This window comes from Ursus americanus, chromosome 3, assembly GCF_024610735.1.
Source record: "Ursus americanus isolate L20-20 chromosome 3, mUrsAme1.1.p, whole genome shotgun sequence".
In the NCBI taxonomy this organism is placed as follows: domain Eukaryota; kingdom Metazoa; phylum Chordata; class Mammalia; order Carnivora; family Ursidae; genus Ursus; species Ursus americanus.
In genome coordinates, this window is record NC_142129.1 from 67,392,611 (window position 1) to 67,417,295 (window position 24,685).

The following is a 24,685-nucleotide window of genomic DNA, read 5'->3' on the forward strand; positions in this document are numbered from 1 at the left end:
GGAATATTTTTGACTTCCACAAAAAGCACAATCTCTCTTTCTTTTTAAAATACACGGCTTTCTTGGTTCAGCTTTTCATTTTCTTACTTCCAATAGACATATGAGTCCAAAGAAATAATTCTCTTCTACAAGAAAAATAATTGTATAGGTACAATGGCAAAATGGCAATTGACATCTGGCCCAGCATAAAGCAAGAAAATGAGGAATGATAGGATGGAGCCACAGTGAGTAAAAGACTTATGGTCTATGTGGTATGGCTGGTGCTCAGTTCTGAGGGTAGTTGCAGTCGAGGGCAGAAAGACCCTTACCCTGCTCCAGAGTCACTATTTACCTGGCTGCATGAGTGAGTTACGTTTTTTTAATAACATAATGCAAATCAACATTCTAACAGCCAAAGAAAGTATATTTTTGGTCTCTTGTCCCCATGGCTACAGAAAAGTATTTTTCCCAGCTGCTTCACCCTTGTATGACTGCCTCCCTGCCTCAAGTGGGGTTAGTGCTTGACACCATTTTTTTTGCGGCATTCACGAATTCATCCAGCAAATAACTGAGAGAGGCATTGTTCTAAGAGTTGGGGGTAGCGTGGTGAATAAAACAGAAAATTCCCTGTCCTCAGAAAAATCATGTTCTAATGGGGAGGGATGGAAAATAAAAAGATAGGTAAGTAAAAAGTATAAGCGGGTCATAACTATGGGGCAAAAAACAAAGCCATTACAGTATTCCAGGAAAGAGCTGGTGGGGTTTTGGAACAGGGTGATCACATTGGAGGTGATGAAAAGTGGTTGAATTACTGGATTATGGATATACTTTAAAAATGAAGATGACAAGATTTACTAAAATTTATGATGTTAGGGTGTAAGGAAAAAGGAGTCAAAATTGTTCATCTGAGCAAGTTGAAGGATGTAGTTGTCATTTACCGAGAAGAGGAAAATCGTGGTGTTTTTGTGGCCAGTAGTGGGGAAGCTTAGTTTTGGTTTTGACTTAAGTTTGATATGTGTTTTAGATATTCAAATGGAGATGTTGAGTAGGCAGTTGGATATCTGAGTCTGAATTGTAGAGAAGAGGTTTAGACGGAAATATAAATTTGGTAGTCCTCAGAATAAAGATAATAAAGTCGTGTGACTAGGGGCTATCTCTTAAGAAGTGAGTGTGGAGGTCTGAGGTCTGAGTTTTGGGGAAGTGCATTTTAGAGGTTGAGAGTGGGAAGAGGACCCAGGGAACAAGACCGGAGGAATGGCTCCTGAGGAGAGAAGAAAACAGGAAATGATGATGCCCCGGAAGCATAGTGAAGGTGGCTGAACAGGGAGGCAGTAAATCAACTGTGTCAAATACTGTTCATAGGTCAAGTAGGGTGAAGCTCGAGAATTGGTCATTGGATTTAGCAATATGGAGGTTCTCGTTGATCTTGACAAGAGCAGCTCAGGTCTGTAGGAGAAAATAAATGAGGCAGTAGCTTTGGGAACACAAGAGATAAAGAGAAGTTTTGTTTTTAAGATGGGACAAATCAAGCCAGAATCCCTTAGCTGATGGTTAAGCCCCTTTATGTCCACTTTGTGTCCAGCACCTTACTATACCCAGAAGAAATACCCTCTTGACCCTGGAGTTGTAACTTTACTAAAGAAATGGAAGAAATGACAAAATAGTGGGACCAGGTAATTAGTGCTAGAATAGTTTTAAAAAAATAAGATAATGGAAGTATTGTATTCACAGAGATGGTAGAGTTCAAATTCTTTAATTCTTAATTCTTGAAATAAGTTGGATTTAGGTAGATGAAAAGAGTGGGAACAAAAGAAGAGTATGATGTTTGGGGAACAGTAAGACTGGCCTGGCTGGAATTCATATTAAGAAGAGATGGGGTGATAAACACAGAGAGCTTTTCCCATCAGTGAATTCCAGCTTTGTTATTTTGGCAATGGAGAGTAAAAGAATTAAATAATCCATCTGCAGTAGCTGTAGAATTAAAAAATAAAGTCTCGTTAATCGTTCTTTTTAGTGACTTTATTAGAAAATTCTCTCAAATGTTTTCTCAATAAGGAATAAAAACTAATAAAACTAGCTGAATTTTAAAATATCGTAATAATTACTTTTAAGCATGAGGATTTTGCCCTATGGGAGACAAAAATACCTCCAAGGAACCACAGATTTCCTTTTAAAATGTTCATCTATCCCATTTTTATGCTCTGGAATGGTATTTTAACAGTATTTTATAAATAAGAAATAAGTCATTTCTATTTAAACCATTAGATATTTTACTGTTCATAACATCAACTCTACTTCTGGAAAATAGTCTCTTGTTTATATTATAGATCTAACTTTGAAAAAATATAAAATATTTCTAATCTGTACAAGACACTAGAAGGGATTTCATTAAAAGAAAGACAAATAAAGATGTAATGGAGTTTTTCAAATAGGTGTATTTTAAGTTTTCACCAATCCTCAAAATCACCTAAATAAAACCAGACTTAGTATTTGGAATTTTTGAAGTAGTTGTCAGGATAAGTTCTGAAGATAACTACCTGAGTTACTCTATTTTTACGAAAGGGAAGCTGTGAGGTTGAGCCACATGAAACGGGCATTTTTATGGGCTAAAAATGATAGCATGGTAGTGTTTTAATTATTGGCCTAACATAAAATTCCAACTTGGCTCTCCCAAGGTTTGTTAAAAGTCCCAACTTCAAAGGGGAGGGACAATCTAAAGGAAGCAAGGCATTGTTCTAGAAACTGCATGTTCTTTAAAGAACCAGCTTTTATTGAGTATTACATGAAGGTTCTACTCTTGGTCCTATAGTTTATTTAGTATTAATGTTTACAATCTAGTAAAAAAAATTAAACGTAAACACAGATATGCTTATTATCAAAGTTAATTTTACTATACTTAAGCTTCCTATGCGAACATTTGAAATAATAAGACATTTGTGGAGAAAAAAATTTACTCCCCTTTAAAATTGTAACTGGTTAACTTATCTTACAATGGAATGGTAGGGTGCCAATGTTATTTTATACCAGCGCCTGAAACAGATCATAGGATCTGGCTTGGAGGTACAGTAGTTTTAGGTCAATGCTCTGAATCTTTAATGCTATGTTGGTTATCCATAAAAATGGGAAGGTTTGGCAAAGGAAACGGGGAAGGATCGCAGTAGATTTGAGTCAAGCAAGTCCCTTCTGGGCCCAGATGGCTGATACCTCAGTGCAATTTATGGTAGAGCAAATCCGACTTCAGAGAACCTCTGTGGCTTTATCTCAATTTTTGTGTGTCGAAATATTCTGTTAAACACCTTTTTCTGAAGAATGGTATGAATGAGCAATGCTAGTCAGAATCCGAATCAGTGCAGAAAGGGTATTAAAACATACACCCTATGTAGAGATGCTGTCCTTACAGCCACTTCTACCACAATCACCTCTTATCCATAAGACTCAGTAAGAAAATTAAATGTAAATAGGATATACTTTAATTACAAATGCACTGTATTGTAATTATTATATATAACTATAAAATAGTGGGACATATTAAATGAGAGCACGTGATGAAGAAAGGGCTTGCTAGTTAAGTTTTAGGCTTCAATTCAAATAGGAGAGAAAACATATTCATTGGGTATCACTTTTGGAAGACATAAGTGCTTCCAACAAAACAGAGAAGTGCTGGTCATCTTTCTTTTTCAATTGTTTCACCGGGAAGAATCTTTTTTAGGTGATAAAACTTACAAGCTAAATTAAAATGCACTCTACTCATTGGCAAGCCACACCAGCAAGAATAATGTGATCATGGTACTTGGAAGTTTTTGATTTATAACTATACTATTCTCTACTTCTAAGGCTGCAGTCTCGGAGGCAGAGCAATGAATCATTACAATTGTCTATCTGGGAAATGTCAAAAGATTAAGTAAGGGCAGAAGAAGAGAAAAAAAGAAAGAACACACATTTCTGTCTCAGAATCATTCCACAATTAATGGGAAGATACCACTAGCAAATAAATTCAGTGCTAAAGAAATAATAATGAAATTTTTAAGATCTTTAAGTAAAACTACTAATAAACCATAGCGCTTGAACTTCCTGGGCAGAAGGCAGATTATCCTCTGACGCTCTGATAACTAAATCATTCCTTATTCCACTATCATAGTGACCCCTCTCTCTATGCACGAAGAGTTTGGAAAAGTACATTTAAGCTGAAAAAATGAATTAGAAATTTGAACCAATCATTAATGGATCCAGATTTTTTAAAAAAAGGACACATACAGTTTAATTGATACTTTGCCAATACAAAAATAAGCATCCGCAGAACGTTTATTTACTGTTTAAATTACTCCATATATTCATACACCATGAACAGAAAATATATTTTATCCCACACAATAAGAGCAAACAAGTGCAATCTTTCAAACATTAAACGTTATAATCAAATCTGTACAACAGATAAATAAATTTATACCTCTAACAGTTAGCTTGTAACAAAACAAAATGAAAAACATATACTGCCCAAAGTCACCGGTTTACTTAAAATTCTACTTACGGTTATACATCTCAGTCATAACAGCTTGAATCTTTACTACACTGCACCAGTTAGATTGATAAATATATATTTTTTTAAAATAGCAGGGGGGTAATAGGAAATACCAAAATGGTTAGAAGGAGCTTTCCAAACACAGGAAATAATAGACAGAAATTAATTAGCTGGAGGAAAACATATTAAATGGATCCACAGGGTAACTGGTATCACACTGGTATAGCTTAAGGAAAGGAAACAGATGAATGTTTGGATTGGAAAGAAAATTTGGCCTTTTTATAAAAAGAAGCAACAACAACATCAACATTGACAAAACCCTGTCATGGACCTAGAACAACTCTGTGAGACAAAGTGTAGAAAGATTTAGGTATACCTGAAAACCACAGTTAGGAAGAAAAATCATGTCAGGAAACACGTAACATCAGAACGTGAACATATATAAATTAAAGGCATACTGTCTATCGTTCCACATCATTGCACATATGGTAAGAAGACAATACTGCAGTAATTCTTGAGGAAGGACGTTTTCAGTGAAGTAGGAAGTTCCATGATGAATACAGGTGTAGGCAATCTAATTACCACAAATTTAGTAAAGATCAAAACACTCAGTGGTGCCACTAAGCTAATTAAATTATGTTTTTACTGGAAAGGTAATTATTTCCCTGCCTTCATGTTAACTTAAAATCATTTACAAATGGACATATAGATCCAGTAGAAAAGACGTTTCACATGCAATCCTACACAATGCAGTCTGCTTCAACTGTTTTTCAGTGTTTCACATTGGAGACGTACATTTCCAATCTATACAACCACATGTGTTCAACAGACGCCACGGAGCTGTCCTCTTGCCGCACGAGTTTTTAATTTACATACACATTTATATCTCCAGATAGATGTTTTTCTCCTCTAGGCAGACACAAAATTAGCCTGAAGAGTTTAAGTTTCTTAGGATTTTAGGAACCTAATGTCTTGACTTATCTTGAATCGACGATAAGATGAGAAGTCCACAGAAAAAAGCAGCTATACATGCCAACCTTTTCAACAGAGAGGAGTTATCTTTAGGAATAATAATCTGTGCAAGATCATTAGTGATCTGAGAAATTTCGTGCGCCACGCAAACAAATATGAAAGTGCTGACGATGATGTTGAGCATAGGGTTTCCAGGGATGAGTACCAAGATGCCTCTTGTGTCGGCGGCCAGCCATATGTGGTACTGGCAAATGAAGAGCTGGAAGGAGAGCGCTTAAAGTTAGATACGAACAGAGGGTCAACGATTACATCACACTTTTTGCCTAATTTAAACATTTCCTAGCATAATTACGTTAGAAGGCTTTTCCCAAGCCATTTACTTCTGTTTCACTCTTGGTCCTGAAAAGTCAACTGCGGTCTACTCTTCAGAACTCCTACTTGCTGAATGAAGCGCGGCTTCAAAGTCCCCAAGAAATCAAACAGCAACCTTACAACTTGAAAAAACTTTTTTTTTTTTGGCATGACATAGAAGACAGATGACAGAAGGACTTCTGGACTCTGGTCTTTAGACCCCAAATAAAGAATTGCTACGGGTGTGTGCACGTATGTGTGGACATACGTGCATACTGCATATTTATACATATTTGTGAATATATTTCTGTATGTGGCTATAGGCTTTAAGGTGTCCTCAAGTTTGCTCTGCATGGCCAGACAAATGTTTTCAACTGCATTTTCCCTAAATGCAGTTCCTAAAGTATACTTCAACTTCAATGTGAGTATGCATATTCGATGACACCATTAAAACTTTTGATGATGGTTACAAGTGTGGTTCTTTCATCACATTGGTTTGAAATATCAGAAAGTAGAAAAATGCTTAAGCTACCTCTCAAATATGAGACTAGAAAATTTCAATATTTTTACTAGAAATAACAAATTATAAATTCATTCATTAAAGTTAATAAAAACACTCATGCTCCAAATATTAAGGGGATAGCAAAATAAACATTCTTTTATGTACTGAATGACTTGGTAAGTCATTCTTGATTAATAATTCTAAATTCTATTCAGTCTAACTTATGAGGCAAAAAAAAAAAATAGAACATTTATTAAAGAACTCAAAAATTTATTTTCCCTATTTTAAGGACAACTTAATAAATCTTATACTCTAAAATGTATCTTTTATGATTACAATATGAATTCTACTGTTTTAAAATGTTCTACTTTGTATAATTGACTCAGAATATTCAGAATGTTTTTTAAAACCTACTTTAAGGTTTTAAATAAGTCATATTCAGTATTGCATACAAAATGTAATAAGGTTAAAAAATTCCCCAAGATTTCCCATCATAAGGGTGAATTTTATTAGGATAAGTATTGATAAACTAAATTCCAGTAATATTTAATTATGGCGATGAAGAACAAATCAAAATCCCTTCCCCTTGACTTCATTTATATCTATTTATAAATTTCATTTATATCTACTTAACTTCTTTCTTTTCTGATCTCAGCAATTTAGTGCTTACAAGCTTAAGACAATATAAAGAATATTTGAAAGTCATCTATGTCCAGTCATTTAAATAAGCTTTTAAAAATATACTTTATTGCTGTTGAAAGTTCTGAGTTTCTTCTCTGTATTTCCATAAATAACATAGCTTTGATTTTAAAAAATGTATTTCGGATTCATACACATACACACGTGCATATAACACTTGGCTGTGTAAGATGAAACAAAATATTAATGTACAAACCTCTAATGAAATTTTTCCAAACCAAGCAAAAAATGAGCTATAAACTGATCGGGCATATCCAGGGATATTCCTTATTAGGATGAAGGCTAGAATCTAAGGAAAAACCACAAAGGCAAAATAAATCATCTGTTTACTAAAAGCATTTGCTCTCCTTCAAGTGGTAACTTTATTATCTATGTTCTTGATTTTGATACATACACAACGGTTTTTTGCAATACAGTATATTTTAGCAAGTTATTTTTGTTCTAGACTCTGTCCAAACTAGATTTCTCAACATGTGGTCTGTATACTGTGTATCAGTGCAGATTTTAGGTAGCACATGGCTGAACAATTTTATGTGTACTTGAAAAATTATAAATCCACCTGAGGCCCTCTGTGTAGAAAGAAATGATATCATATTTTGTGTAGCCAAATTAAAAAAATCCCATGATACAATTTGGCTTCTTCCATAAAGTATCTACCTGATTGGCAGCCACATACACCACTCTTGCACTCTGCAAAAGCCCCCTTCTACTAACAGCCATATAAATATGAGAAATGGCATGAGTTTTCAGATGTCCTCATGTTTGCTCTATATGGCCAGGCAAATGACATCTTGAACTACATTCACATGTCATATATTTGCCCTTTTGATCTCTTCTCCCTAAAGACAACCTCCAGCTTTTGGATGCCTGGCTTTCACCCTTCTCCCCCATCCTTTTACACCAGGTGGAACAATCTTGAACTTTCTAAACATCTAATTCAGTGTCACATTCAGTAACCAGCGTATCAAGCAAAGAACTCTCTTTGGAATCTACTCTCCTTATAAAGAAGCAAGAAATTGTAAAGAAAAAAACTGTTTTCACTCTCACAAATACCTTTCAAAAACCTTCTCTCATAAAAAGATTGAAAAATCTATTTATACTTCAGAGAAAAATCTCATATTCAGTGTTGATCACTCTGGGCATCTGGTCAAAGGCTTTAGGAAGAGGCCTTTGGGATGCATACAGGAGGAGCAAATAGGAGATTTGTGGGTCACTCTATCTTTGGAAAAAAGGAACCAAAGCGAACTATTCAGGTACAAGATAGTTGAGTGATCTTCATGGGCAGTAGCGCCAAAGAGACTCAAGTTTGAATCTGGCCTTTGTCTTGTATTAGTTCCAGGATTGAAGGTAAGGTACTTTTACTCCCTTGGGTCTGTTTCCTCATCCATACGGACAGGGATAAGATTTACTTCGAAGGTTGATGTGAACATTAGATGGGCAAACATATATAAGGTACTTATCAAAACATGCACTGTGAGCCATTTAAAGAAACATATTGGGTAATTAATAGCACAGGTGGTAAACACAAATGGTAAAAGTCATCAAGGTGAGACCTAAATAAAGCCCTTAAACATGAAACCCTTTAATGAGTTATTGTAATTAAAGTATTGCACAAACTGTAAAATGCCAGAAAGAATGACACAGATAAATACAAATCACTAGTCTGAGCGTCAGAAAATCTAGGAATAGCCCTAAGCAAATCACTTTCCCTCTTTCTAACTTTAATCTACCCTTTCTCAATGTGTGCTCATTTCTTAGCATATGCCAGCCTGCGTTTTGTCATACACTTAGTAAACTATGTGATGAGGGGAATAGAAAAATCAAAGCAATGACAGCCATGGAGAAGACAACTGGGGTCTAGGGAGTCATCCTTATTAGCTTGATAAAGAACTAATAACACTTAAAATTTGTTCAGCATTTGTAACTTGCTGGGTACTATGCTACCACTTAATATACATTATTTACGGTTAATCACCTGTATGCTGCTCTACAGCAAGCCTTTCTGGAAATTTCTATCCAGACTGATGGGTAAAACTAAAAGGTCAGGATTCAAGGATTGAGCTATAAGAGTGAAATAGATAAAAGGGATTAAGAGTACACTTATCTTGATGAGCACTGAGAAATGTATAGAATTGTTGAACTATTATATTGTACACCTGAAACTAATATAACACTGTTAACTGTACTTGAATTAAAAAAAAAAAAGGGATTGATCCATAAGCCTTCTGCAGGGTCAGGCTGAGAAAATACTTTCTAGCAGCACAAGGAATCTTGTACACGTTAAAATCTTAAGAAGTCCCCTCAGATAAGTATGCTAAGGATTTATAATCATCTATAAATTTTTAATAATCACATCCACACCCACACCCCCATACCTACATCACTTGTTGGTATCTGAGAATAAGAGTGAAACGTGATAAGGATGTAAAATTTGGGGGTCCCTGGATGCTCTGATTTTTACAACAGGGGACTAGTGCCCTTGAAAAGAAGTAGCTGCCAATAAAATTAGTACTTGCTTCCACTCTTTTATTCTGCGCTGGAGGAGCTGAGGCCCTTGCTGAAAAAGTACTAAGGCAATAGGAGTGTGTGCAGGGCAGTGACTGGAAAGGAAGGTGATGAGGCTCGGGAGCGCTTGCGTGTTCTTCTGTGGGTAGCCTCTTTCCCTCAGCTCTCCTTACATCGTTCTATACTGGTGCACTGTGAATGGTAACACCTCCCTTCCGTCAGGAGTAACAGAAAGGATATCACCTACGATATGCAAAAAGGTACTGGTAAGCACTATTACTGTCTACAGAAGTCATGAAAATGCTATATTTGAAAATGCAGTATAATGCTTAAAATTTCATTATCAGTTTTATTTGAAGAGTCTGTCACATGCTCGGTTCTATTGACTATATAGAGACGTAAGGGGAATAATAGTTCCTGCACTGAAGGGAACTTAAGACCTAAGAGCAGATCCTTTAGAAATCATCCTTGCTCCTCTTTGCTGCACTGCTCATGTTTTAGGTCTCGGCTGAAGACACTGCTTTCTCCAGGAACCCTGTTCTGATCCCAGGGTGGGTTGGGAAGAAGTCCCACACGTTACCAAAGTGCCTGGTACTTAACTACCACCGCGCTATCACAATGTCCCATAATGACTGGCAACCAGAGGTAACTTAGCAAAACGTCAGTCTGAGTTGCTCCTTGCCTCTGCCCACCTCCCAGGCACTACCACGTACCTCTCTAGACCCCGGCTCTCCGAGCTGTAGCCTCAATGGCTTTCTTCAAATTCCCTGAATGTAAATATGCTCCGTTCCCCCAGAGGGCCTGAGGTTTTGCTGTCTGCCTTCATCCCTCTGTTTTCAACTTAATTTTGCCAGGGAAATAATTTCTGACCCCCGACCACGCCTTGCTTCAACTCCAACCAGGTCAGATGCCCTTAGAGACTCTCTTGTAGCATCATGTGCTACTACGTATAATTACACGGCGATTCTACGATTACTACCTGTAATAGAAGAATGGAGGCTCTGGGATGGCAGGAACTATGTCTGATTTGGTTACCACCGTATCCCCCCAGCCTCATATCTAGTGCATGGGAGGTATCAAATATTTGTTAAATGAATAAAAAATGTTCAATGAATGAATGTTCACTGGTCCCTATCTCTATTAGACGGTAAATTCCATGAGGGCAGGAGCCGTATGCATCTTAACACTGAACTCCTTACACATGTATGTACATGTATGTACAGCATGGGACTAACACTTTAATAGTTACGATTAAATAAATACATAAATGAAGACATATGAGTAAATGGAGACAAAGCAAATACGAGGAGAACTAACATTTTCTAAGTGCCTACTAAGTGGCCAATGCCAATCATTTCCATACATTTAAGATAACAATCCTTTAAAAGAGAATTTAATGTCCCTGTACAATAAAGGAAGGTAGGGCTTAGTAAGATTAAAAAATACACCTACATTTTATAGTTTGATCTCAAATCTCACTGCCTCTAAAGACTGTATTCTTATAAAGAATTAAGAAAAAAAAATTTTCTCAATCAAGACAATTACCTGTACCACAGATACAGATGGGTGTAGTTCATTGCACTCGGCTTTGTTTTTACAACTGCTAGCCCAGATGGAATAGGTCTAAACCAGAAAAATATATGGATCAGTTCATGAAAAAGTTATGCCTTAATAAGGCAGCTTTCTCAGCATCTACACAGTTTTCTTTGTTTATTACGTTATCCTCCATGATGCTGTTTTTTTTTTTTTTTTTTCCCAAAGATTTTATTCACTTATTTGACAGAGATAGAGACAGCCAGCGAGAGAGGGAACACAAGCAGGGGGAGTGGGAGAGGAAGAAGCAGGCTCACAGCAGAGGAGCCTGACGTGGGGCTCGATCCCGCAACGCCGGGATCACGCCCTGAGCCAAAGGCAGACGCTTAACCGCTGTGCCACCCAGGCGCCCCTCCATGATGCTATTTGAAAAGCTTCAGTAAAACCTGCCCACACGTTTGGTCATCACTTGCTTTTGTTTTGCTCAACTGCTCAAATGAAAGAAAGCAGAGAAAGAGGAGCACAGGTCTGTGATTTTCTGGAAACAGTGATCGAGAGGCAGTGATGACTCTTCCTGTCAAACATCTTAAGTTACATTTTTCCCCAAACTGATTACAACTTAAAAATTTATTTCACCAGATCCTCAGTTATTCTTCATATTTAACTTATACATATTCATATATATTCTCTTAGCATTTATGTTCAATTAGAAAAAGAGAAACAGAATTTTAAAAATAAAGATTTTATATATTAAAAATAATTGATTAAATTCCTATTTCTTAAAGTTAATTCTATGTACCATTTAGGACTTTGGAAAGTTGTAAGATTACATTTTGAAACTTACCAAGAAAGAAACTACTGAAATAAACAATAGAAAATTTGAAATTTTGTTTGAAAAAAGAGGTTCACCCTTTCCTTCAGAAAGTACTTGACGCTTCTGTAAAGCCAGATAGATGAAAGCAAACAACATTCCATGAAAGACTACCTGAAAAATGAGAAGAGAAAATTTGTTTTAAACAGCAACTTTTCAATAAATAGCATAAATATTTGGTAAATGAGGACAATACGTACAAAAGTCGGTTAAAAGCTTAAAGGCTGAAAATTTTTATGAGGGACTTAAACTTCAAGAAATGACATAAAGTCAATGATTGTTAGAAATTACCTGCAATAGGACACAGCAAATAGCAACAATAGGAGATAAGGTGGTTCATTCTGAGGAGTCTCAGCAGCAAGCAGAGAAATAACGATAATTTCAAAATAATGATAAAAACACAAGAAACAACAAGTGTTGAGGAGAAAAGGAGAAAAAAAGAACCCTTGTGCACTGTTGGTGGGAAAGCAGGCAGCACAGCTGCAGTGGAAAATAGTAAGGAGGTTCCCCAAAAAACTAAAAGTAGAACTTTTTTATCCAGTAATTCCACTATGATATTTATCCAGAGAATACAAAAACACTAATTCAAGAAGATACATGCACCCCAATGTTTATAGCATCATTATCTACAATAGCCAAATTATGGAAACAGTCAAAGTGTCCATTGACTGATAAATGGATAAAGAAGTGGTATATATACACAATGGAATATCGCTCAGCCAAAAAAAGAACGCATTTGCAACATGGATGGATCTAGAGGGTACAACCCTAAGTGAAATGAAGTCAATCAGAAAAGACAGATACCATATGACTTCACTCGTGTAATTTTTTTGAGCATATACACAACAATATTTACCATGTGTAATTTAAGAAACAAAACAAACGATCAAAGAAAAAAGGAGATAACCCAAAAAACAGACTCTGAAGTACAGAGAACTGGTGGTTACCAGAGGGGAGGCGGGTGAGGTGAAATAGGTGATGGGAGTTAAGAGTACACTCATCATGATGCGCACTGAGTAATGTATAAAATTGCTGAATGACTATATTGTACACCTGAAACTAACATAACACTACAGGTCAACTATACTGGAATTAAAATGAAAAAAAGAACAAAAATAATAAATAAAACTATTATGGAGATGTATGATAAAATTTAAATGCTAAACCAAAATAAACATATTTTACATTGATACTTTCAAGCAAATAAGTCAACACTAACACCGCCAAGATCATGCTTTTAATAAGGGGCATATGCACACAAGAATGGGAAAAAAAAATATGGTGGGCTAGAAAGCACATAAAGCTGCACTTTTTTTTTTTTTTTAAGATTTATTTTTTAGAGAGCGAGCATGAAAGAGTGCGTATGCACATGCGTGTGGGGGGAGGGGCAGAGGGCGACACTCCCAAGCAGTTTCCCAGCTGAGTGCGGAGACCTCCCATCACCCTGAGATCACAACCTGACTCAAAAACCAAGAGTCAAATGCTTAACTGACTGAGCCACCCCAGCACCCCAAAGTTTCTTTTTTTAAAAAACGACTTAAAGTGAACTGTCACATTGTACACTGCTCTAATGACAAAGTTGAGAATTTAAAATTATTTAATATCAAACCTTTAGCAAAGCTTTTTATTCTTATGTGGTTTTGAAATGCCCTGTAGTACACTGGCAAGTGCATAGGTATTAGAAACCAGAAACGGCACAGAACAGGCATTAAGAAAACACTTGTTGAATGAAAAAAAGGATGAGTGAAATATGGAAGAAAAAGGGGAAAGAGAGAAGAGAGGTAATTAATATTTATTCATTGTCCATTATTTTCCAAATGCTGTGCTAGATGTTTTACATTTTCTTGGTCAGTTGAATCTTAACTTTCCTTCAAGACTAAATTCACGGAATCCCCCATGACACTGGTCTCTCTTCTTTGCACATTTCTACCACAAAATCCACACTGCATAATTTAGTACCTAATTATAAGTAGCAATCTTGGGTTTTAAACTAGATTGTAAGGCTTAGAAGCCTGGTGGTATGTCTTCTTTCTCTACTCTATGCCTCACAAAACCAACATCTAGAGCATATATCGGGGCTCAATAAATATTGTCGAATGGCTGAAGCATATACATGAGGGATCATCTATTTTTTTTTAAGTTTATTTATTTGAGTAAACTCTACACCTGATGTGGGGCTCCAACTCACGACTTGGAGATCACTCCACCAACTGAGCCAGCCAGGAACCCCTAAGAGGGATCATTTAGAAGTCAAAATTAGGACTCAAACAAAGGCCCCTTTATAGACATTTTTACAGTATTTTCCTGCTGATAAACATACCCATGGATTCCCTTACCCTGCTATAAAAAAAGGGGGAGCAGGGCTGCTTTAATTTACCAAGTCAACATGTTTCCTTATTCAAAAAAAAATAATTATAATTTTCCAAATAATTTTTTTAAGTATAATTTGAAATGGCAAAAGATCACAAGGTAAATACATACGTAACGGTCTAACCTCCATCTGAACCACCATTCATATACATTCCCTTTCAGTTCAAAACACTTGGACAATGGCCAAAGAGAAAAGATCTTCTCAAATGCACCCTATGAAAAGGAATCCAGAACACAAATTAAGATGGTACAAGTCAATACCTGTTTTCTAATTCTATTTTAAATTATAGTTTTCTAAAGTTAGGATTTTATAAGAGTCATTTAAAAGTTCTCTTTCATTTGAAATTCATTTGAAAAGAAATTTATTTTAGTAAAGGCTAACAAAGATGACTTAAAACTTTTTGTTAACTTACTTTCCCTGCACATGAAAGGCTACTGAGACTGCAAAATTAAAAAAAAAAAAAAAAAAAAAAAAGAAAAAAGCAAGCTAGTAACTGGAAAATTCTTCCATTTAAGGTTTTTAATCTAATATACAAAACGGCTAATATTTACTGATCAAAACACCAAAATACAAAAGACCTTAGCCAATATGATATCGATATCCTAAAGAATGATGGTTAAGGTTAAAATAGTTTTTCTTTCTCTAAATGTTCTTAATAATCTATAATTAACCATTTGAGTTAAAAGAATTCTCTGAATTTGTCACCTTACTCAATCAACCATACCCAAATGCCATTACTAGCCTTTGAAACAAAGTTTACAATTTTACTGTGGTCAAGTTAGTGAATGGTACACTCTTACTAATCTGACAAGCCTGGAAAATCTGGGAATGAAGGGGCAGAAGTCTTGGGTGCATTCCTGCACATTAATGAAGTCTTTCAAAGAAGAGAACAAAAACCTCAATTTCCAGACTAAAGAATGGCAACAAACTCTATTAAGGAAAGCTCCATTATTAGACCTAATGCCACCGCATAAAAAATGTAACATAACAATTTTTAAAAAGGCTATTAAAAACTAAAAAAAAAAGAAAAAAGAAAAACAGCATTGTATTTTAGGTAAGGCTGAATGCTTAGGTTAGAAGAAGTTTATTATTTTAATGAAATGTAATAGTCTCCATTTAACCATTTAAGAATTTAAAATACTTACAGCTTATTAAATAGAGGTTCTATCAAAATCAATGCCTTAGAAAACAGAGGACGATTCTTACCAAGAGTTGCAATATAAAGTACTTATAGATCATATATATTGATATGAAATACAGAAATATAAATATATCGACATGAAACAGAGAAATACATAGCATCTATTAGAGATACACGGTCTTATAGATCAGATATATGTGACGCATTTATCATTTAAAATATTATTTCTGATTAAAAATTTGTTTCTTATGTGCTCAAAGGGCAAGTATTTAGTGAACACCCATTTTGTGCAGGACACTGGGCTATACCAAGCCACGAGTTTTTTTTTTTTTTTCCAGTGCACTGATCCAAAGCTGGGGAAACCTTCTTTAGTGTCTTTATTGAACCCTGGTTCACCTTCCCTTCTCTCCCTCAGATGCACCACAGAGTGTTTGGAATTTTAACAAGGGTCAAGCAGCTGTTGCAGTTACCTGGCTACATCTTTATACACTGGTTATCGTTCCCCTATTACTTTATAAATCTCCTGCAAAAAACCCTGGAGGTCAGGCAGAAATAAAATACCTTATTTCTAAGTATGAAAATAAGTATGAAAGCCTACAAAACAAACAAATGAAAACCAGCTTATAAGATCACACACACACTCACACACACACACTCACACACACTCACACACACACGATGCTTATGTGGCACCTGCACGTGACACAGCTAAGTCCAACACAGGGAATGTTGGAAATGGGAGCAAACTGCAGAATATGTCACAACTAGAGGCATTCGAATTAACATATTTTGTTATAAATATCATGCTGCCCAAATAATCTGTCCGCCTGATGGACTGACCAGCAGGTAGCAGTTTGCCACCTTGCTGAAGTAGCTGAGCAAACCTCAACCACCGTAATGGGAGAAAACGGCAGAGGTAAGAAAATGACCAAAAATTGTATTAAATTAAACATACTACACATATACAAACCCATTTGCTCCTAAGTTGGTTTTGCTAACTGCCAAAATTTTGCTCTATGCAGTTATGGAAAAATCAAGGAACACTCTGATGCAATGAATAATGCACAAACCAAGTTGCAAAGTCTGTCAAGAGAATTTTGATCTCCACTTAGAGTAGCGTCTTATAAGAGGCATTCAATAAACGTCTGATTGATCAAAGTCAAGTAAAATGGATTTTGAACAATTGCCAGAGGAAGAGCTTTAAATTGCTCTTACAACAAAAACAGTGGTAACAAAAGTAGATGGGTCTCAAAAGAACTACACGGAGTAGTCAACTACAGAGTGACACTTTTATTACAGTCATTAAAAAATGAAGCTAAAAAAAAGCTCTGACTCTTCTCACATACTTTAATAGACTTGAACTTTAAAATAAAATAGAACAAAATATAAACTGAAAAAACTGTACAAACCTGAGAATATGCCAAAAAACATATACAGAACAGCAAGAAGGCTAGTTTCAACAGTAAGCCAAAATGCCAGAAACAATTTCCTAAGAGAGAAAATATTTAATTTACTAAAAGGTATAAATTTCCATGAGAAAACATATTAATCATATCTGTTTAACATATTAACACCCGGCATAGTTCTTAAAATAATTAAAGGCTGCCCACAGGATACATAAAATATATGTAAGTGGTATAAATTGTAAGAAGGGCAAAAAGAAAAAGAAGCACATCCTCGCAAGGGAAAAGGCCACAGCCTACGCCTGACACCCTCTGTATCTCCTGTTCATCTACTATAAATATATCTGAAAAAACCTCCTGCATTCAACTATACCTATTTATTATTCAAAGGCACAACAATATTTGGAACAATATATTCAATATAATTCTAACATTCATGTTGAATATAGCTTAGGTAATACTGCTGAAACGTTAGAGTTCCAAGGAGAGAACTTACGAACTCCCTCATGGAGCAGGGTTTAACTTTAAGATGTATTTTAACATATGCGTATTTTAAGTTATGTGCTCACAGTTTATATATATTGATTTCATCTGATTAATATGCTAGGTTTGTGTCACGGGATTAAGCTACAGAGGCTGTTTAAAGACATTCATGGGCTTGATGAAAGGCTGGAATTCAACTCTTACCTGAAAAAGTTATTCAACATTATAATGGGAGTCAGTGGAAAATATTTCTGATACACAGTATTTGGTTGAAAGAGTTAAAAATTATTAAAAACAACAACTTTTAATGTTTCTGAAAGAGGGAAGCTTTTATTTCAGTGATCTGATCTTGAGGGTAAGAAGCATTAAGATAAATGCGCACGGTCTCACTCTGAACATTATCAGTAACTGGCTGTGTGGAGTTTGAAGGTGACGACCTTCTGGGCACTTAGGTCTCCTTGTATGTACAACAGGTTGAGAATAACTGTGTGAAGGGTTGTCTAGACGATAAATTATATTAGTGCTCTTTAAACCTGGCTAACACAAAAAGCCTTTTTGCAAATGAATGCTTATCCAAAATTCTCAATATAGGCAAAAAAGCAAATAAAGCAGAGCTGCCAAAGACTGGAGAAGGATGTAGGGGACCGGAGCCCTATTTGGCTCACTCTTCTCTCTTCTAGCGCTCTTCACTCTGGCTCTGTACAAGACAGTCTGAAGACTGTTGCATTAGCTGATATGTAAAATGACTTTGAAAAATTTAGATAAAAAAAAAAAGAACAGACACATACAATATACATGCCACTTATTAATCGGCCCTGTTATATATCACTTGAATTAGTTTAGCTGTGACATTTTAGGAACATAGTTTAAGAACAAAGTTTCAAGTGTCAAAAATAGCCTTTAACAACTAAAAAGAAATTTAGTACATTAAAAGAATATATTTATTAGCAGTAAGAGAGTATATTTACCATTTGCTTTTTTTTGGATTATCTGTGGCCATAGGGCTAAAGTAACATATATGACCATGAACCATACGGTAACCAAGGGAACAAAATAATAGAATTGATAAGGCCGATCCATCACTATACATAACACCACTACCAGGAAATTGAGACGAAATAGGACCTATTAAAAAGGAGAAGAAAATGGTTTTCATTCCAGGTATGCAAGAAGAGGAAAGACAGATTCTCGCTGACAGAGTATAAACATTTATTTAAGTCTAAAGTAATAACTGTACAAGTACATTTTACTAATCCTTCAAATTACATTCGTTCTACAATCACTGTAAAGAGTTGAATATAAAATATTTATGCATCATTATATTAACTAAATCCAAGCAAAGCACCAGGCTGAGCTGTCCTCTGGCTACAACTGCCATCTTGTTAAATGCAGGGGAAGAATCATAAGCCTCCTTCCTAGGGCTACAGTTTATAAGCAGAGATTAGATTACCTCAACGAAAGGGTGTCCATTTCATCTCTGTTTGATGTTGATTTACCCCATTTACGATTAAATTGAGAGTTGTCATAGATACAAAATAATATTACTCAAATTAAAAAGTGTCTTTGGGACCCCTGTAACAGTCATTTCAGACAGTGTGATGTCATTCAAAGAACGGAGAATTTGAGCAGATTGCTATTAGAGCTGTACCCCTTACTATGTGACCGTAGGCAAATTATTTAACCTCTCTGAGCCTCAGTGTCCTTTCTGTAAACATGAAAATCACAACTCTGGGTTGTAATGAGGGATAAATAAAATAATATTCAGAAAGTGCCCAGCACAAGGCAGCAACTTAATAAATATTAATCCTCTTCTTAAAGAAAACATATTATAATAATCCCAGGTAACTGTACATTTCCTGTACAAAACCGAGCTGAATTAGCAATGCTGTCCCTTGTGTACTAGTGCTTTTATTAGACACTCATCTAAATTACATTTTCCCTTCCCTCAGTAATAAATTATTTATCTTGAATTATTAACCACAGAACACAGAAATAACACAACTTTAAAGTGTAATTTCATAAATTCAAATTATCCGCGTCCTTATAATGACCATATTTATATTTTCACGCCATAATGAAAGAAAAAGAAAAGAACCGAATACGTTCCTACCTGACAGACTCTATGAATTCCAAAGTCCCCTTTGATCCAAAAGTATGAGAAATGCCCGTACCCTGTCTGAAATAGGTATGCAGCAACCAGAACCCGGATGTGCATGTACACAGGCAAAAACTGTTGACAAAAATAGATAGGTGAAATATGTTGGCACTAACTATACTTTGAATTATCATAACCAATACGTTTAGTCAAGACAAAGGATCATTGTTACCAGTTGGCATGAGCTCAATAAAAAGATTTATTTTTAAAACTTAGGCAACATAGCAAGAGTTTAAAAAAAATGTAGATTTTTGGAATCAGACCTCATTCAAATTCTGGTTCTGCCACTTACTAGCTACGTGACTTTAAGTGAGTTTTCCAAACTGCAAAACAAGAAGGTTCTTATGAGGAATGCAGGAGTTAATAAATGTGAAACACTGTACATTTCCTCCACTTGGAATTAAAGATATGATGTCCATAATTATTAATCACCAGATATGCTGAGTACAAGGTAACTGTAGATTTCACATTTGACCAATGAGAAGATAAAAAACAAAACAAAATCCCACATTTTTGGCCCCCTCAAATACATAGACTTTAGATTTGTAAACTGTCATATAACTACTTACAATATTTATTTAGCAACAAATATATATTAAAAAACATATGCAAACATAATTTAGAAATATTATTTCCTCCCACTCCTAATTTATAAAATAATTTTTACACTTCCACATCAATGTTTCATCATGACCAAGACCCTTAGAATCATTTATGATGGTTTTTCAGAGCAGCCTAGTTTCACTTCTAAGTTAAATGAAATGTAACACATTTCTGATCTATATTTTATGGGAATCACTGGAAATATCATCTCATTTATAAGTCCTAATTCTCATAACCCTACAACACTGTCATTCACCCTGTCCATCAGCCACTGGTCCTTTACAAGTATATTCATGATCTCCACAACACAACTAGTACTCTGTTTTTTAAAAATGATTTTTAAAAGCCTATTCAGTGACATCCAACCCTTGCAATTATAAGACCATTCTTTCAGGGATAATTACTAAATCTATGTAAAAATTTTTTGGCTTCTATTTTATAGACTCATCTGATCACCTCTGTAATTATCCAGCACTGACACTGCTTATGGCCACTTCAGGTTCATGTGTCTTCCCCAAGTGATACTTTGTAGGAAAAAATAATTAAGTAGACACCCTAAAGAGATTTTATAAGTCCTTGAACGTATGCATCTTTTGTATATATCCTTGAACACACCCTTGAACATATCTTTTTTTTTTTTCTGAGAAGGCAAACCCCCCTGAATATATAATAGGTCATAAATTCCTTAATACCGCCTCCATTCTAGCCAAACTGTTAAGATTCTCTGTGTCCCATACTGGTCCTTCTTGTTCCTCTCCGTCACCTTCCTTTTGTTTATCTGTTTATTCTACCCAGGAATGTTCTTCTTGTGACCTAATTTTGCTTATTCAAATCCTATTCTTCAGAGCCCTGTTCAAAATTTCCTATCTTTACTCTCAGATGAAAGTCATTTTTCCTTCCTCAGCGTTCTTAAAGCACTCACAATCCATACATCATAGTTTTTATTTATTGCCCTTCATCATTAGTTCTTTTAAAATTTCTTATCTCATCATTAAATCAAATTTTCAAATGAAGGTGTAACACACTAGAATCATAGTGATAATGAAGGTAGCAAATGTCATCTTAAAATAACCTCAGGATTTATCTAATCTAAGCCTGTTACCTTATTCTTGAGAGTACTCTAAAATATTCCTTTCAAGTATCTGAACACCTTTTTTTTTTTTTTTTTAGAGGGTGGGGAAGGGTGGAGCAGAGGGAGAAGGAGAGAAAGAATCTTCAGGAGGTTCCATGACCCAACGCAGAGCCCTACAGGAGGCTTGATCTCACAACCCTGAGATCATGACCTGAGCCGAAATCAAGAGTGGGATGCTTAACCAACTGAGCCACCCAGGTGCCCCCTTGAACACGTTTTTAATAGCAGAAAACATACAAATTCCCAAGGCAATCCATTCCATTTTCAGATGATCATTTACTACCATAAATTTCCTTTTCAAGAAAAGATATACCTCTGCATAAAAGCTACCAACTTCAGCCCTCTAGAACAGTGCTATGCAATTGAAATAAAATGCGAGCGACATAATACAGTTTTAATATGGCTATCAGAATATTTGAAAAGTTAAAAGAATCAAGTGAAACTAATTTTAACAAATACAACGTATTTAACTTAATACATTCAAAATATTATCATTTCAACATGTAATAATCATGTAGTAAGATATTTTATATTTTATACTAAGTTTTTGAACTTACTATGCATTTATCACAATGAATCATACTTAAGTGGTATGTCTTTCATGTTCACAGAACATCTCAATTCCAGGCAGCTATATTTCAAGTACTCAACAGCCACATGTGGCTAGTGGCTTCCATAATGGACAGTCTAGCTCTAGAGCCATTTGTACACACTTAATCACTCTTCTATCTGATTGTTCTATAAGTATCTGAAAACGGCTGTCCAACCTAGGCTAACTATTCCCAGTTACTTCAACCACTGTCCATAAAACGTGCTTTGAAATCCCCTCAAGACTGGGGCTGGGCCTACAGAGTCAAGACTTGGTTATTACATTTAAATAGTAAATACTATTCATTTAAATTAAATTAAGCACCATCACAATAATCTGCCAAATACCTGGCAAAGTTGCATTATTACAAATTTCATGTAATACTTCTCCCAAGTTTTTATTTTAACATACTTTAAGCCAACAGAAAAATTGCAATAGTACAATGCACACCCATAAACCATGCTGACCCATTTTAAAGAATGTTTAAAGAAAGACTACATGACATCATCCCTAAATATTTTAGCAAGTATCTTCTAAGAAGAAAGAATAGTTTCTTACATGACCATATTATCATTATCATACCCAAGATTTAATATGAATACAACAGTATCTATTGTAAATCTGTATTCAAATATCCCTGATTGTCCCGGTAACACCCTTCACGGTTTTAAAAGATTTTCTTTTCGCAATCTGGAGTCAAGGATCATGCATTGCACTTGGTTGTCATTTCTCTTTATTCTCCTTTAATCCAAATTATTTTCTTTTTATCTTTCATGAGTCAAGTATTACAACAAAATTTTAGTATTAAATATATTTGGAATTCCAACTGCATTATAATTAATAGCTAGCTAGCTTCTGATTCTGTTCTTTTTCTAGTCCCACAAATTTTCCCTCAAGATCTTTTATTCAGATTCTTTCATGAAAGTTGCTTATAAACTCCCAAAAGAAAAAAACCTGCAGTGCAAGACAAAATCATCTACTGTATAGGGGCGCCTGGGTGGCACAGCGGTTGAGCGTCTGCCTTCGGCTCAGGCCGTGATCCCGGCGTTCTGGGATCGAGCCCCACGTCAGGCTCTCCTGCTATGAGCCTGCTTCTTCCTCTCCCACTCCCCCTGCTTGTGTTCCCTCTCTCACTGGCTGTCTCTATCTCTGTCGAATAAATAAATAAAATCTTTAAAAAAAAATCATCTACTGTATAAACCTAACGTGCTGTACTCTCCGTATTTAAATTCACAGTATTTTATCCATATTTCCTATAAATTATGCTTTAAAGGAGTGTTTATACCAACAACTGCAATCTGCCAGACCATCTGGATTATTTTAATAATTCTCTGTATTTTTTTATGGTTTCTATTTTAGTATAGAAACATGGCGCAACTAAAGTTTGACATATTTTACTCAAAATAAAAAACATTAAGATTAGGTAATTAAAATAACCGTGACAGTTAAAAAGAGTTTTTAATGAGGGTAATCCCTCAAATATCCAAGAATCAAGTCCCAAAATACGTTCTAACCCATGCTAATAATGCTTTGCCAATGTAGATACAGGTAATTTTTAACCACAAAATCCTATTATATAAAAGAACAGGAATATGTTAATTAATCATAACAAATGGTCTGTTAATGAAAAGTATGTCCTTCCAGAACACGGATTTTTAAAAATTGTAATTTAGGACATATTGGGATGTAGTCTAAGATATATTAGAATTAGAACGCTAGCTTGGCAAATGATTATAATAGAATGCCAAATTGCCTTCATTCTTTTATGATCCAAATTCTTTCTGGAATCACTGAATTGAGGAACTTAATCTGCCATTAATTCTTTCCGTCTGATTTTTTTTAATAGGAGTATCACCCTTTAATATGTCCGCAATTAATTATGTCTCTAAGTGGCATTTTCTTAAAACAAAGCCTTTCTTCCCTCTCAAATTAATCTAATCTTTATTCTTATGTCAGAGATATTTCTAGGATTCAATATTCATCTTTACTTACTTTTTAGACAATCTGACAAATACATCCTCCAAATTCTGAACTGGGCTTATAAGCTAAATCTTACTATCCTCCTCTAGCCTTGCCTCGGATCTCTTCCACTGTCTGGGGTCTTCTGCAAACACCTGAACACGCCAGGTCCCCCTCAGCTGCAGTGTCACGGGAATTTCACTGCCGCCACAAATACACATATTGGAGCCATACAATTTCAGTATAAATTATACTGCATTCTTTTACCTTTTGCCCTTCAAACAAACCTTCCATAAGATCACTGACAATTTTTGAAAATAATGAAAAGACTCAATGAAGAATATTATTTTCAAATTTTTAGAGATACCTGTTAGAGAAAAATTGTTAGAGAAAAAAACTTCAGTATTATTTACCTTCTTAACTGCTGCTATGGAAATTTCAAAATATTTCTGTCTGGACAACACTCCCCCTCTTATCTCAATTTATCACTGATTCAAATACTATTTACAGAGGTGTACTTTATGTCAGCAACAAAAAACAGTTTGGCAGTTCCATAATTATGAGTTTCTTAAATTTTCAAAACATATTTTATAGTAATTAGTTTGTATCTTCACTATAAAACTTGTGTGAAAAGTGGTTATTAGATACCTGGGTTCACCCTCAAAAGCTTATTTTAACTGCAATGTAGGCTGGAATGTTACAACTTGGAATACATTTTTCTACCCCTGATAAATCCAGGGTATTCCGAGACCATGAGAATCCTGTCTTTTAAGACACCTAGGGAGAAGGAAAAAATGATTTTGTCCAGGTACAGAAGCACTAGGTGAGCAAAGAAAGGGTCCTCCAGCTCATGGAGGAGGTAATACTTAGGAAGTAAGGCTCATCAATGCTACAATGGTGGTCCACTAGGACCTGAGT

The 24,685-nt window shown here is 35.3% G+C and overlaps 1 protein-coding gene across 1 annotated transcript in view; it reads right to left on the reverse strand.

Moving 5' to 3' along the window:
* Positions 1-4,263: 4,263 nt before the first annotated feature.
* Positions 4,264-24,685, reverse strand: part of CASD1 (CAS1 domain sialic acid O acetyltransferase 1) — a 49,162-nt gene continuing 28,740 nt past the window's right edge. The window contains 10 exon segments of the mRNA XM_087861072.1: positions 4,264-5,729; positions 7,219-7,311; positions 11,073-11,150; positions 11,905-12,045; positions 14,413-14,514; positions 15,095-15,112; positions 15,114-15,176; positions 16,853-16,932; positions 18,298-18,454; positions 19,440-19,559. Of these exon segments, the coding sequence (XP_087717198.1) occupies positions 5,463-5,729; positions 7,219-7,311; positions 11,073-11,150; positions 11,905-12,045; positions 14,413-14,514; positions 15,095-15,112; positions 15,114-15,176; positions 16,853-16,932; positions 18,298-18,454; positions 19,440-19,559 (1,119 nt within the window). The 3' untranslated portion in view covers positions 4,264-5,462.